General features: G+C 41.7%; 1 protein-coding gene across 4 annotated transcripts in view; it reads left to right on the top strand.

The window, feature by feature from the left end:
- The window catches only part of ZNF609 (zinc finger protein 609), a 204,561-nt gene that overhangs the window by 149,447 nt on the left and 40,296 nt on the right, over positions 1 to 14,818 (top strand). For all 4 annotated transcript variants that reach the window (XM_037054114.1, XM_037054113.1, XM_037054115.1 and 1 more), the window contains one exon: positions 1,458 to 1,683. In XM_037054114.1, coding sequence (XP_036910009.1) covers positions 1,458 to 1,683 — 226 coding nt within the window. The remainder of the gene's footprint in view (positions 1 to 1,457; positions 1,684 to 14,818) is intronic.

Below are 14,818 nucleotides of genomic sequence, written 5' to 3' on the forward strand. Positions count from 1 at the left end.
GTCCCTTGTGTGGCTGTCTCTGAATGTAGGTCTGTAGAAGGAGTATGTTCAACCTGAACTAAAACGTCTTTGACAGGAAGAGGGTCTCTGTCACTTTCTAAGTCTGCTGATTGGTGTCGTACCAGACCAGCTGATGTGTATGAGTGCCTTTGGATGTGTGCTATGTTCAGTTAGGGTCTGGGCACTGTAGACTCAGTTTGTACTTTGTCAGCCCGATAAAAGCTAGGATTTAACTAGTTAAGGGATTATTGTATTTTGCGCTGTATAATGCTCATTTTTTTGCCCAAATTTTTGAAGGAAAAATAAGGATGCATATTATTATACCTGGGCAGTACTAATTCCTTATCTATAAAATGTTTTTAATTATTTTATTTATGCTTATGTGTTAACGGTATAACTCTAGAAAGCAACAACTATCTGTATGCAAAATAAATACCCTGAAATATACTATTTGGTTTTTGTTTCTAAATATAAATAAATAATGGAATTTAAAAAATCAAAACAAAAGATTTTTTTCTGCAAGTTTGGGCCCAAAACGTGGGCACGCATTATACACAGGAATGCATTATACATGGCAAAATATAGTATTACCCTCTTTGTTATAACTTTAACTCTAAATGTGTTACATTTTTCTTGGAATCTGAGAAGTTGTGTTTTTGTGGGAAGTTCTAGGTTCAGAGGTAGATTGTTGTCCTTATGTTCAGTCGTTTCTATCTGTGTGTGTGTAATCAATTTCATCAGCCGACTGTTACGGATTGGCTTTTGGTTCGTAACAACACCTCCTGTTTTCTGCAGATAAATTTGATGTTAGATTCACATTCCAAAATGCCATTCTCATTAACTAATTGCTATTATAAAAGAAAGTCTCATCAGGTTGCTCCTAGTCCTGCTACATAATTTTTAAGATGATTTTTTTCTAGCTAAAGATGAATTACAGCTCCTGTGTCCTTGAAGTGGCATTTCGAAAATCTGAATGTTTCTCCACCTTTGTCTCCCCACCTGTGTTCCTTGGGTTTTAAACCTGGTTAGTGGGTGACGTCCTGAAGGACAGACTGTTGGGAAACGGAGTGGCGGCGGCAGCAGAACATGGCTCAGAAACTGGTCGTTTTCTCTCTTATCAGTCTGCATGCTCTGTTCCTACTAAAAGCTGGCCCTGATTTTCTTTCACTTTCTTTTAAATGAGACAAGGTTCTTTTTTATGCTTCTAGACAGGCATGGTGTGTGTGGGAAACTGTTATTAAGAAATAGAGCTTCTCCTAGCACAGGGCACACTATTGCAAACTGCTAGATTTGTAGTGGTGTCATGAGGTAGAACTTGAAAGGAAAGACCAAAGTCTTATATTTAGAGCCCTGTGAACCCTGGCAGGAAAGGATGTAGGACTAGATTAAATACAGAAAAGGTATTTCCTCCGAATGTTCTTCCTGCAACTCAGCTACTACTTTCTCTTTCCCCACAGATGGAGTCCCCTGTCTCTACACCAGCAGTGCTGCCGCTGCACCTTTTGGTGCCAGTGGTCAGCAGTGACATCTCATCTCCCTGTGAGCAGATTATGGTTCGTACCCGATCAGTCGGGGTCAACACATGTGATGTGGCTCTAGCCACTGAGCCTGAATGCCTGGGCCCCTGTGAACCTGGGACAAGCGTCAACCTCGAGGGCATTGTGTGGCAGGAAACAGAAGATGGTAAGTGCTACCTACATGTGGCTTTCCCATCCCTTCTCAGCCTGCTTCTGTGAGCAGAGTTTTATTGTTAAATAATACCGAGTATTTATTAGGAGTCTCAAGTGACCATAGTCTACTGGTGATACCTACCCAGAGGATTACACTAAACTTCTTAGTAAGATCTCCCAGCTTGTAGAGATTGCCAGTTTTAATTGTCTCCCCTTCAGAGCAGTGCAACAGTGTTGGCCCTGGTACTTAAGTGGTCATTTGATAGGTGCTGGCGAGGTAATTCAAACTGTGTCTGTGCTCTCCACACCCCTATCTATCACGTTTTTATGGGACAGTTCAAGTAAATGAACTTTTGGGTGAAGAGAAAAAGTAATAAAAGGGCAGCTGTGGGAATCAAGGAAATGGAAAACAGTCACTCTGAAATTGACTTAGTGTTGGCTCATTGAATGTGCAGCTCTTGCCTTTTTTAACACCTGGAGGTGCAGCCATCTCCTTCCCAGTGGTTGCCTCATTGCCAGCCACCCACGCCACTTCATGCATCTGTCAGTACAGATTTTGTAGGCCTAGGCAACAGGGAGATGTTTACACAGTCTCATTCTCAGATACCCACTGAACAGCTGGCTCATTGTAGGGTGCTGCTGCCCAGGGCCACAGTCCAGACTTCTTATATGTTCCATTTGCCCCTGAGAACAGAATCTCTTCTCTTTCAGAAGTTCGTAACCTGGAAAAAATAAGAATGCAAAGGGGCTTGCTGGGTATTTCAGATCCCTTCATACTATCTGTGGCAATTTGATTTCAGCAAATGCATTTTTTAATTAAAAACTCAAGTCCTTGTCAAAGTATGTGTGCTTAAAAAGGCTGGGCCTAGAGTCCCCTCAGGTCCTGCGTCAATAACCAGACTTTCAAAGTGTCCCCACTCTGAGGAATTTAGAGGCCCAGAGTAGCCCAGCTCGTTATTTCTGGTTATCATAAGCTGTCTTGTCCTGCTGCCCATGGAAATTCAGGCTTTTCATTCTTGTCATTCTGATAGAAATATGTTCCTCAGACTATGTATTATGATTCAGTATTTATTTATTTAAAGTCTACCTTGAAGTTGGCAATGAATGTAATACAGGTTAAGAATTCTGTGTTATTGGCTGTCATCATTAATTACGTAGTAAAGGTTCAGCTTTTAGAATAATTGCTAATGAGGTTTTATTGTGTGCCTGAGACAATATCAAAAAAAATCCTGTTGTGTTAGAAACTGATGCAGAGAAACTAGACAGAGAGCTTGACTGTAGAGATTGGCTCTGGGTGTGTGTATACAATACCCAGTCTGGAAATTGCAAGTGACTATCTCTGATTTTTAAAATATCATTTGCTTGTGGCCAAACATCTGAACAGCCAGTGTCTGTTGGAATGACAAACATTTCCAGACCACAGCTCTGTGCCATCAAGCAACTTTCAGGGACTGTTGCCTCAATATATTGAAAATAAAAGACATCAATTTCCTGCCTATTTATTGTATCCAACTTTATGATGGTGATTTTCTCCAAGGGCAAGATGCTTTTTGTGTATGTGAACCTCATGAAAACTTTGCAAGAGAGCGAGGCTCACCTTTTACTCTCCTGAGACTAATGGATACCTTTTTATCTGAAGACCCTGTTCTCCCTCCCTGCCAGTTTTTCTAAAATAACTTTTTTGCTCTGAAAGGCTCTTTGGATGTCACTGGCAGCCTGTTGCTGAGTTCCCCTGTTAATACACCTTTAATGCACTCTCTACTTATTTCACAGCACTCATCGCAACTTGCAGTGTTGTGTGTATAGATAGATGCTCCTCCACTTGTAGTGGGGTCACATCCTGATAAGCCCCTTGTAAGTCGAAAATATTGTAAGTGGAAAATGCATTAACACCTACCAAACATCATAGCTTAGCCTAGCCTACCTTAAACGTACACAGAACATTCACATTAGTCTGTAGTTGGGAAAAATCATCTTACTGCTGCTGGCCAGCATCACAAGAGCATCGTACACTGTATCAATAACCTGGGGAAAGATCAAAATTCGAAGTTTGGTTTCTACTGAATGTATATGGCTTTCACACAGTCCTAAAGCCAAGAAATCTTAAGTGAGACCATTGTTAATCAGGAACCATTTGTAATTATATTTTTCTATTCATGTGTATCTCTTCTACTACTTGAGAAGTTCTGTGAGCTCAGAGTCTCTGTTTTGCTCACCATTGTATCCTTAACACTTAATACCCAACACTTGTAGTAAGCCCTTAAAAATATTTATGTGAATGAATGAATGCTTGCATCTGTGTCATTGTAGTTTCTGGATCTAGGTTAATGTAGATCTGATAGATACTGTAATATCGTTTGAACTTAGGAGCCATGTCAAATACTTTCCAAAATTCTTCGCCTTCTCTGAAACTCAGAATAAATGCTACTTATATCAGGTTTAAAATCACTTTCATGTACTTAATTAAATCTTTTAAGATTTTTAGTTCTCATACTTTTTTTTTCCAAAGATTTTATTTAGCCCTGGCTGGTGTAGCTCAATGGAGCGTGGATCTGTGAACCAAAGGATCGTGGTTCGATTCCCGGTCAGGACACATGCCTGGGTTGCAGACCAGTTCCCAGCAGGGAACCCACTAGAGGCAACCATACGTTGATATTTCTCTCCTTCTCTTCTTCCCTTCCCCTCTAAAGATAAATATTTTAAAAATCTTTTAAATAAATAAATAAATATTTCATGTATTTATTTTTGGAGAGAGGGGAAGGGAAGGGAGAAAGAGAGGGAGAGAAACATCAATGTGTGGTTTTCTCTTGCACACCCCCTACTGGGAACCTGGCCCAAAACCCCAGGCATGTGCCCTGACTGGGAATAGAACTGGCAACCCTTTGGTTCACAGGCCAGCACTCAATCCACTGAGTTATACCAGGCAGGGCAAGTTCTCCTACTTTTAATATCATATTTTGTCTCACTTAATCATATTGGGTTTTGCACTTTTCTTCTTTCCTTCTTTTTTTCCCCACATCCCAAGAGAAAGAGAACTATTCTGCAATTACATACTCTGCTTTCTGGCCGCTCCAGAGGACATTCACCTGAGCTGTCAGCTGGCCCAAGTCTGAATTCTTATCAGAGTTGGTTCACATTCCTTTTCATCTTCAGGTAACAGAGATTTCCTGCAACGATCATTCTCTGCAGATCTGTAAGATCTAGCTAGTGTACCGACTCAGTCCTCAAGTTAATAATAAGAACTACATACAGATACTTTGAAAAAAAAAAAAACCCTTTCAGCCTTCTAGGATTTTTGTTTTGCTACCATACTCTTTGTATTTCTGCCTCTTTGCCTGGCAAACTACTGCCTTCAAGTGGAAAAGCCCTTAGAGGGAAGCTGTGAATGCTTGGCCTCTGAGGGGAACAGAGGACCCTCAGGTCCGTGTAGAACTGAGCCACCTTGCTGAGAACAGGTGTGGGGATCATGACCTCAATCCTTTCTTGTTTCTTTGCTTACCTGTACTGCAGTGTTGCTTCTTTCTTCCCTACCTCTCATTGTAAACCTTGCCTTGGAGGCACTTGGAAATTCCTGCAAGTCCCATCTCTTTTTAGGCTGCTTGTAATTCAGCCAGCACTGCCAAGTTGCTGGACTAAGTTCAGCCTTAGGACTATTAAGGAAGACCCAAATGTAACCTGAAATGATTTCCTTGGCTTTTGGAGACTTATTCTTCGCAATTATGCAGAACAGAGGTCTGACTCCACCTGATTTCTTTTTGTCTCACCACACTTCAAATCAAAATAATAGGTCCCAAGGCTACTTCTGGTTCACACGGCTTACCTTAACCCAGGATCTGGCAACTATCTATATGAAGAAGCCTTAAGGAGGACTGTATGCTTTTGCTGAGGCAAAATTGCTCACTAGCTTCTATAGTGTTTTAAAGAAAGGCTGACTTTGAAAAAGAATTCTAGGGGATGCTATAGATTTTCCTTTTTAGAGCACAACACTTACGTGGTTGTATCACCACTAGTGATAATGCATTTTACTTCGGCAGATGTGCTCTCTGGAAGAATTTGTGGGATAGTGCCAAGGGCACTGAAGTGAAATGAAGAGACCTCCGCCACTGTCGTTGTGACTTTGGGCAAGTTTCTTAGCTTGTTTGGGCCCTGGTTATCTCATCTCTTGAACTGGTGACCGATAAGGACCTATTCAGCTTCTAAGTTTGTGGGAACCTGTAGCTTAACCCTTGGAATAAGCATGGATTCTGTACTGGTTGACTGTGGCATCTTGAAAATGAACAGTTTTGTGTACCAATCATGAGAATAAAAACTGAAAAACATCAATACCAATGAAATGTCATTATATACTTGTTATATAGATTTATTTCATCAGAGAAATGAATCTGTTCACCTTGTTGGTTTCAAATTCAAGAAGTCTTTGCCCCCCATTTTCCAACTCCTGATTATAGATTGGCAAGTGGAAGAATTCACAAAACCCAGCTCTTTGTCAGCTGACATAAGCTCAGCTCACAATACTGCTCACCGATCCCTTTGTCTCCCTATTATATTCACATTCCCCAATATTTATTTCATTTTCAAGATTGTTAGCCCAATTCACACTCGTAAACTAAGATAAAAAATGCCTACCTTTATACTCCAGCCTCCCTCCTCTCTTTCTTAAAATGCATTTTTCTTACCCTATTATTTCCTTTTTTTCTCCTTATTCTGAAGGTTCTTTGAGATTTTACCATGAATATTTTTTGTTTTTTTATCTTCTTTCTTTGCCCTTCTGTTAACTCTTTCCTTGCTATAACACTTTCTTACTATGAAAATATTTCCTCGTCCTTGCTACCCCTTTGATCTAATGATCTTTTGCCTTTTCTTCACTCCTTGACATTGCTGTTTCACTGTCTTTTTACTTGCCCAGTATCAAATAACATCTTGCCATCAGATTTCTTCTGCCACTATTTGACTGAAACATTTCTCATACTAATGATCATCTGTTTTCCAAAGGTCTTTTCTCAGTCTGTTCTAGACTCAGAAGCTCTACTATTTCTTCATTCTTTTTTGCTTTTAAATCCTCACCCTAGAACATGCTCATTAATTTTAGAGAGAGGGGAAGGGAGGGAGAGAGACATGGATGCGAGAAACATTGATTGGTTGCCTCTCAAATGTGCCCTGACCAGGGGCAGAACCCACAACCTAGACATGTGCTCCCCTCGGTCTACCACACTTGCCAGGGCTATTTCTTCATTCCTGAAACTCTTCTCTCTTGCCTTTATCATACTGCACTTTCCTAAATCGCTCTCATTTCTCAAAATTCCATTTGGGTTTTAGGATGCTGAAATATGGTCAATTCTGTCTTGTTGGGGCCTCTAGCTGGGGCCTATAGCACCTGGTACCACCATATTTCCCCTGAGACAAGCAGCCTTACCCACAAAATATTTTTCACTTACTATGTGTACCATAGTAGGGAAAGCTGAGGAAATATGGAGATAATGGGATTTGGCTGCTAGGAAAGAAGATAAAGTAATAATGATTTAATGTAAGAGAATTCTGAAGGCAGGCAGTCTAGGGCAGGTATGATGGCTTCCCAATGTGGTCGATTCAGGTTCCAGATTCTTTCAAGTTAATTTTTTACTGCCAAGTTGCTAATGTAGCTCTAGCCATCGCGTTTACTTTCCAGGCCAGAAAAGAATAAAACAACATTTGCCTCTCACCTAATGTTTCCCTTTGACAAGCTTTTCCAGAAGCCACACCTTAAGACATCTGCCTACTTCTCATTGGCTACCCCTTCTGCAAGGAAGCCAAGGAAATGAAGCTTTCAGCTGGATACATTGCTTCCCCACGTAAAATAGAGGCTCATACTAAGGAAAAATAGGGAGAAAATAGCCACTCTTTTGTACTTAAACTTCATACATTATAATTCCCAAAAGTTGTTACCTTGGCAGCTTTCCTTAAGTGCGTACGGTGTTAATGTACATAGCTCCAGCCCTCTCCCTGTACGATGGTCTCGAAAACTTTATCTCTAGACCTTACCTTTTGCCTAATCCAGTTTCTTACTGCTGACTTGAACGTTACCAGAAGCCAATTTCTTAAATTTAGAATGTCTAAAAAAGAATACTCATCTTGCTCCTGAAATTGCAGTTCTCTTTCCTTCTTCTCTGCTTCTCTTCAGTACAACTACCTTCATCACCTACATTACCATCCTACCAGTTTTCTAGCTCAGACCTCCCTAGTTAGCTTCGATTCTTAATTTATCAACTCTTGGTATACTTAGTTTTTTAGTGGAATGTGGAAATCTTACCATCATTTAAATCTCTTTACTCTCCCTTCTTTCTGTTGTAATTGTCTTATACCCAGTGCATGCTTTTCTATGGCCTAAAGCACCCGTGTCAGACTCCTTTTCACCGGGGCCACATCAGCCTCGCAGTTGCCTTCAAAGGGCTGAATATAAGTTTAGGACTGTATAGATGTAACTACTCCTGAACAGTTAAGTGAAAGCTCGGTGCTGCCACCAGGTAGAAAAAAGGTGCTGGGCCGGATAAAACAAGGTGGAGGGCAGGATTCAGCCCGAGGGCCTTGTGTTTGCCAACTGTGGCACTGTGGCCTACAAGACTTAATAGAAACAGGCAGTGTTTTTTAATGTTTGGGGATAAACTTCACAAGTAGAATATTATGTGAAATTATCTAACTACTATACTGTAAACCTGAAACTAACACAAAGTAATATTGAAAGTAAACTGTAATTGAAAAATATTTTTATTTTTTTTTCTTTTTTTAAATATATTTTATTGATTATACCATTACAGTTGTTCTATTCCCCCCCTTCATTCCCCTCCACCTGCACACTCCCTCCCCCACTATTCTCCCTGCCTTAGTTTATAACCACGTGTCTCAATTTCTTTAGATTCTATATTTCCCCCACTATTCTCGCCCTCCCCCCTATCTATTTTCTACCTACCATCTATGCTATTTTCTGTGCCTTCTCCCCCCTTCTCCTCCTCCCACCCCCCTGTTTCTAACCCTCCATGTATTTTTCATTTCTGAAGAACACAGGAGTGGATCAGGGTTCCACTCCTGATCTAGCTGTCCTCTTGGTTTGCTTTTGTTTTAGGTGTGGTTGTTAATAACTGTGTGTTTGCTGTCCTTTCACTGTTAATATTTTTCATCATCTTTTTCTTATATAAGTCCCTTTAGCATTTCATATAATAAGGGCTTGGTGATGATGAACTCCTTGAATTTGATCTTATCTGAGAAGCACTTTATCTGTCCTTCCATTCTAAATGAAAGCTTTGCTGGGTAAAGCAATCTTGGCTGTAGGTCTTTGGATTTCATGACTTGGAATACTTCTTTCCAGCCCTTCTTGCCTGTAAGGTCTCTTTTGAGAAATCCGCTGACAGTCTGATGGGAACTCCTTTGTAGGTGACTGTCCCCTTATCTCTTGCTGCTTCTAGGATTCTCTCCTTCATTTTAATCTTGGCTAATGTAATTATGATGTGCCTTGGTGTGTTCCTTCTTGGGTCCAACTTCTTTGGCACTCTCTGAGCTTCCTGGATTTCCTGGAAGTCTATTTCCTTTGCCAGACTAGGGAAGTTCTCCTTTATTATTTGTTCAAATAAGTGTTCCACTCATGGCTGTTTCTTTCCCCCTTCTGGTACCCCTATAATTCAGATGTTGGAACGTTTAAAGATGTCCTGGAGGTTCCTAAGCTTCTCCTCATTTTTTGGAATTCTCATTTCTTCATTCCTTTCTGGTTGGATGTTTCGTTCTTCCTTCTGGTCCATTCCATTGATTTGAGTCCCAGTTTCCTTTCCATCACTATTGGTTTCCTGTGCATCTCCCTTCATTTCAATCAGTTTAGCCTTCATATGTTCCTCTATTTTGTGACTATAATCAACCAGTTCTGTGAGCATCCTGATAAACAGTGTCTTGAACTGTGTGTCTGAGAGGCTGGCAATCTGTTGGTCGCTTAGAGGTATTGGCTCTGGGACTTTGAGTTCTTCTTGTGCCATCTTTTGGGCTGTTCATGCCTGTTATGTAGCCGGATCGGAGCCCTAGGTGTTCACCAAAGCAGGGCAACTAAGTCACTGGGTTGTGACTCTGTATGTGGAGGCGGGATCAATGAGGAGCAATGGCATCCTGTCTGCTGCCTCTCATCGCCGCCACCGTCACCAGGGCCCGCGCGTTTAGTACCACTGCACGCGAATGTGCCACCGCCGTCAGCCCTCCACTACTGTGTTCGCCCCCTGGGGCCTGCGTGGTCCGTCTCACTGTGCGCAAATGTGCAACCGTGGTCAGTCTGCCCCACACCCTGACTGGGTCCGGTCTACCTGCACGTCTAGTTAGGGGGATCCTTCCTGCCTGACCCTGCTTTGCTGCTGGCTCTGCCCCTCTTACCATCCGGTCAAACGGTTCGATGTTGTCGGACTTCCATATAATTCAATTTTCTGTTCTTTGGCTGTGTCTTTGTTCTCCAAACCTTTGTTGTATTCAAACTTGGTTGTGGGAGAAGGCACAGTGATTCCACCTATGCCTCCATCTTGGCGAAAGTCCGAGAACCCCTCAGCTTTCTTTAAATATAAAGAGAAGTTTTTTACAGATTTACTTGTTTATTTTTAGACAGAGGGGAAGGGAAGGAGAAGAGAGAGAGAAACATCGATGTGTGGCCACCTCTCACAGGCTTCCCACTAGAGACCCAGCCCACAGCCCAGGCATGCGCCCGGACAGGGAATTGAACCACGACCACTCGGTTCACAGGTCAGCAGTCAGTCCACTGAGCCACACCATCCAGGGCATCAGACAACTTTTTAAGTTTTTTCCTTTTTCAGCATCATATATACTTTGAAGAACTCAAGAAATAGTTTATTATATGTGTATGCATATACTTAGCATTTTTGTTCTTTCTTCACCCCTGTTGTTCTAAGAGTCCCTCTGTTTCCCTTCTGCCTGAAGAATTGTTTTTAGTACTTCTTTTAGACCACAGTCATCTCTTAAATTATTCTGCCAAACGTAATGTTTGATTTTCTCCTGGTTGATTTGTCATTTTTAGTATTTTGACTATGATGTGTGATATGTCTCAATGGACCTTGAGGGGTTGTCCTATTTGCAGGTTTACTTAGCTTTGTAAATCTGTAAATTTGTAATTTTTTTCAGATTTTGGGAGTCTTTGGTCATCATTTCTTCTAACAATTTTTCCCGTACATTATCTTTTTTGACATAAATAAAAGTTAGTCCTTATTTGTTTCCACCTGGGATTCCTATTTATTCTTCTTTATTAAACTATAAGATAGCTGAGTCAGGGAATTGCATTTTATGTATCATTTTATTTCCCCAAGAACTAGCTTAGTCTTTACGCAAAAATAGTAAATATTCGATTAATAAAATTGACTCTGCCTTGTACCCATGTATTTCAGGCATGTAGGTAAAAATGGTAATTTTTGTAACCTCTTTAAAACATTTGTTATGTTTTATCTAAAAATGATAAGGGACTTAGTATTGTACTTGCTTGTTAAATTTTTAACAGTGGCTTCTACCACCAGTGTTTTGAAATTATGAAAGCCAGAGATAGAACCTTCAGGTCTTTTCAAAGAAAACGGTTTGAAGTTGTACTCTGAGGAACTCGGACATAGGAGAACCTCAGAAGCAGTCATGGGGAGCGAGAGGTGCTGAGTGAGCAGGCCCCAGCCCCCGCCTCTGCTACCCAGCCAGATGCTGCTCAGAGCGGTTCTTTCTACCTATGGGTGATTTGTATGTTAGGCTTCTTTGTAAAACTGTATTGAAGAGGATTCCGCAGCCCCCAAAAAGTTGAAAAATCTTTTACTGAGATTCACCCTCTCACTCCATATAGAAATCCTTCTTATAACATCTCAGAAATTAGTCTGGCTTTTTTTTTATACCAGAGTATCAGAAAGACAGGTCGTAAGTGCTAAACCATGTTTTCGAAGCTGAAGTGAGTGTAACTTCCTTACATGCCAGAGGGTATGAAAAGCTATGTGATAAGCTTGGCCTGTCTGCTGAAGTTGAATTCTAGCTTAATGATTTAGTGGGGAGGAGGGAGTTTTCAATTTTTGCTCTTGGTAAAGGTTTTATCATAGACGTGCACAAGCACACATACAAAGGTTATGCATCCCCATCTCCACAGCAGGGTACACATGTTTATTTCAACAGATAGGAGCATCCGGAACTATTTGAGAAGAAAGCTGTCAAGGAGTAATAGTGCCTTAAAGGCACAGCAGTGCAGAACACCCATCTCTGAACTTGAGTCAGGACAGTTGGATTCTAGAACAGATTGTGCCTGTAGCTAGCTGTGTAATCTTAGGTAAGTCTCTTGGTCTTAGATGTCTGATGTGGGTGGGATGGAGGGGGAGCCATGGGCCAGGTCCGCACTAGAACTTTTTGTGTTAGAAATATGCTGCCCAAAATGGTCATCTAGTCGCATGCGATGTTGAGCACCTGAAATGTGGCATGTGGAACTGAGCAGTTGAGTTTTAAATTTATTTAGTTACATGTAGCTAGTGGTTTACCATTTCGGGCAGCATAGGGGTTGGATGATCTTTAATTTTCTTAGAACGTGTAAGTGTCTATACTCTGAGGTGGGAAAGAAGAGTACGTGGAAGAACGAAGAGGCTGCGTAAATAGCTGCCATCTGCACGGACCCAGGCGATTTCTGTGTGCTCCCGCTCCTTTCACCTGACAGAACATTTGGCCCTGCTACAAACTCTGTGGTTGAGCCTTGTGCTTTGGTCTGTGGGTTGCAGTTTCTTGTTATCAGAGTAATAGGCAGTGGTTTTGCTTAGCAGGAAGTTAGCTTGCCTGTGGTAGCACCGCTGAGAAACTGCCTCAGCTGTTCTTGTCCTCATCTGATTGCAGATCTGGGCTGCGGGTCTTTATCTTTCTCACTAAAAGGAAGGGGCTGCCCATTCATCTTCCTCCTGGCAATAGTAACCTTGGGAGTTACCCTTGGCTTCTTCTGTGTGATTGTGATGTAGGAAAGTATGTAGGTGAACTGTGAAATATCTAACTTTGTTTATACTGGAAAGTTAAGATGGTACGTAGCTACTGGTTTGTGTTTTTCCTTGGCTGTAATTAACACTCCTACACCTTCAGTCTTGCCTCAGGCAGCATTTACCTGGAGAGTGATGGTACACAGTGACCGACCAGGCTTTCTCCACTGCTCAGCCAATTGCCTGCTAGCCTGACTCCCGCAGAGACCCCTCTTGCAATAGCACAGTCATAAAGAGCCTGGCAGCCATTGTCTGGCACCACAAATCTTCATAGCAACAGCCCACCACATGGCAACAGCAACCACACAAAGGAAACATTCGGGAAATCAATACTTACTTTCTCCCACCCTTCCCCCACCGGAACAACAGCCTGCACATTCTTTCCACCCAGCACCTTACTCCTAGGGGATGCTTTAGGGCAGTTATGAGCTTACATACCCTTGCGGATTGTGTTATCTACCCACTGTCATATATCCTGAAGCCCTAAGGAAATTTTTCAGTTACAGACTTTTTTTGAGTTTCATTTTACAAATTGCAAAATAAACTAACCTCCAAGGGGGCAGTTCAGAAGGAGAGAGAGGTCATTTTGTGCATTCTCACCCACCTCCTTCCTGCAAAGCACGGTCAGGCAGTTCGGTTGCCCAGGCTGCAGGGTTGGTAGGTAGGTAAGGTTTCAGAGGAGATTCTTCTGATATTTCAGTAACAAAACCATCTGAGATGGGCTCTAGGACAGACCTATTTTGTTGCTAATGCCATCCTTTAACAAATACTTTTGTTCCTGATACTTATGTGTGAACGCAGGTTAGTGATACCTAGGCAGTAAATATAGTTCTGGTATAAACTGGGACTCATCACTAGCCGTAGCTAATTCAGCTTCACCATCATATTACAAGAGGAAAAGGCCCCGTTTGTGAGCCTTGATGTTTTCTTGCCCTGTTGTTAAGGTCACTCAACTGTCTGGGCCGTAGTTTCTTCTTTTGTAAAATGAGGGGGTTCAATTACATATTTCTGTGGTCCTTTTGGCTCTGATATGGGATAGAAGAGGGAACTGCCTTTGTTAATCATTGGTTTTGGCGAGATCTGCTGGAAGAAGTTGAACCCTCCAGTCTCAGTGCTTACGCTACTAAAAACAGGGCTTGGCCCTGCCCTGATGATAAAGCTGCAGTAACGGTGATGAGCAGGAGCTATTTAACAACCTTGGCAGCTAGCCTCTTCTCCCACAGCGGTAGTTTCAGACCAGCTCAGGAAGAGCTTTGCTCCCAGGTCATTGCTGCTGCCTCTTAATAATAACAGTGAAATATCTCGTGTGTTCTCTCTCTCTCTCTCATCTCCTTTCTCTTCTCTGTCTCTGACTACTCTATGAAACAAGAGGCCGTTCTCCACCTCTTCTGATACATTCTCTCAGCTCCCTCAGGCTATATGGAACAAAGAAATCATAGGGCATCAACTTTGTAATTCAGGCAGCTGGAGATATTTTCCCCAGGATAGGGTGAGTAGGTGATTCCCCCTGGCATGAAGCTTCATTGCTAAATGGCCTTGTGTTTTATCTGCCTGGCTTAGGCTTTGTTAGGCCCATTCAGGCTTCTCTGTATTTGAGTTAAATTATAGTGGCTACCCAGAGCCATGTACTTTTAGAGGGGTAGGGGTGAGGCAAAAATGGAAAGTGTGTCATTTCCTATGGAAATGGAAAAGTGTGTCATTTCCTATGCCTCGCTACTTGCTAATTGCTCGAGGAATTTTTGTTCAATCCACTGCCCCTGTGCTTATTCCTGCCAGATCCTTTATTTCCCTTCCTTGCTGCCTTCATGGCCTTCTCCATAGCAACAAGCTCTGTGACAAAAAGGCTTGGTGAGAAATCGAGTAGTCTCCCCTCCCACAAGTTGTACTCTGTTTTCTCTTTAGGATATCTTAAAAAAGCCCAAAAGACTGCCATCAAATAATTTTCTACCCCCATTGAACTCATAATCAAATGAAACTTTTAACCCTGAACTAATTCACTGAACGACCTGCCTTCCCCTTATGTGACTCTAATTATCCTCATCTTTTGAAAAATGTCCCCTTTCATTCAATACACTTGAAATACTGTTCATCTTCCATTACCAAGCTCCCCTCTGCTTTTGGCTTTTAGCTTGCTCCTTAGAATTATTATATTTTTTAAAAAAC

This window comes from Sturnira hondurensis, unplaced genomic scaffold (genome assembly GCF_014824575.4).
Source record: "Sturnira hondurensis isolate 20B ecotype Veracruz unplaced genomic scaffold, ASM1482457v3 Scaffold0008196, whole genome shotgun sequence".
Classification (NCBI taxonomy): Eukaryota; Metazoa; Chordata; class Mammalia; order Chiroptera; family Phyllostomidae; genus Sturnira; species Sturnira hondurensis.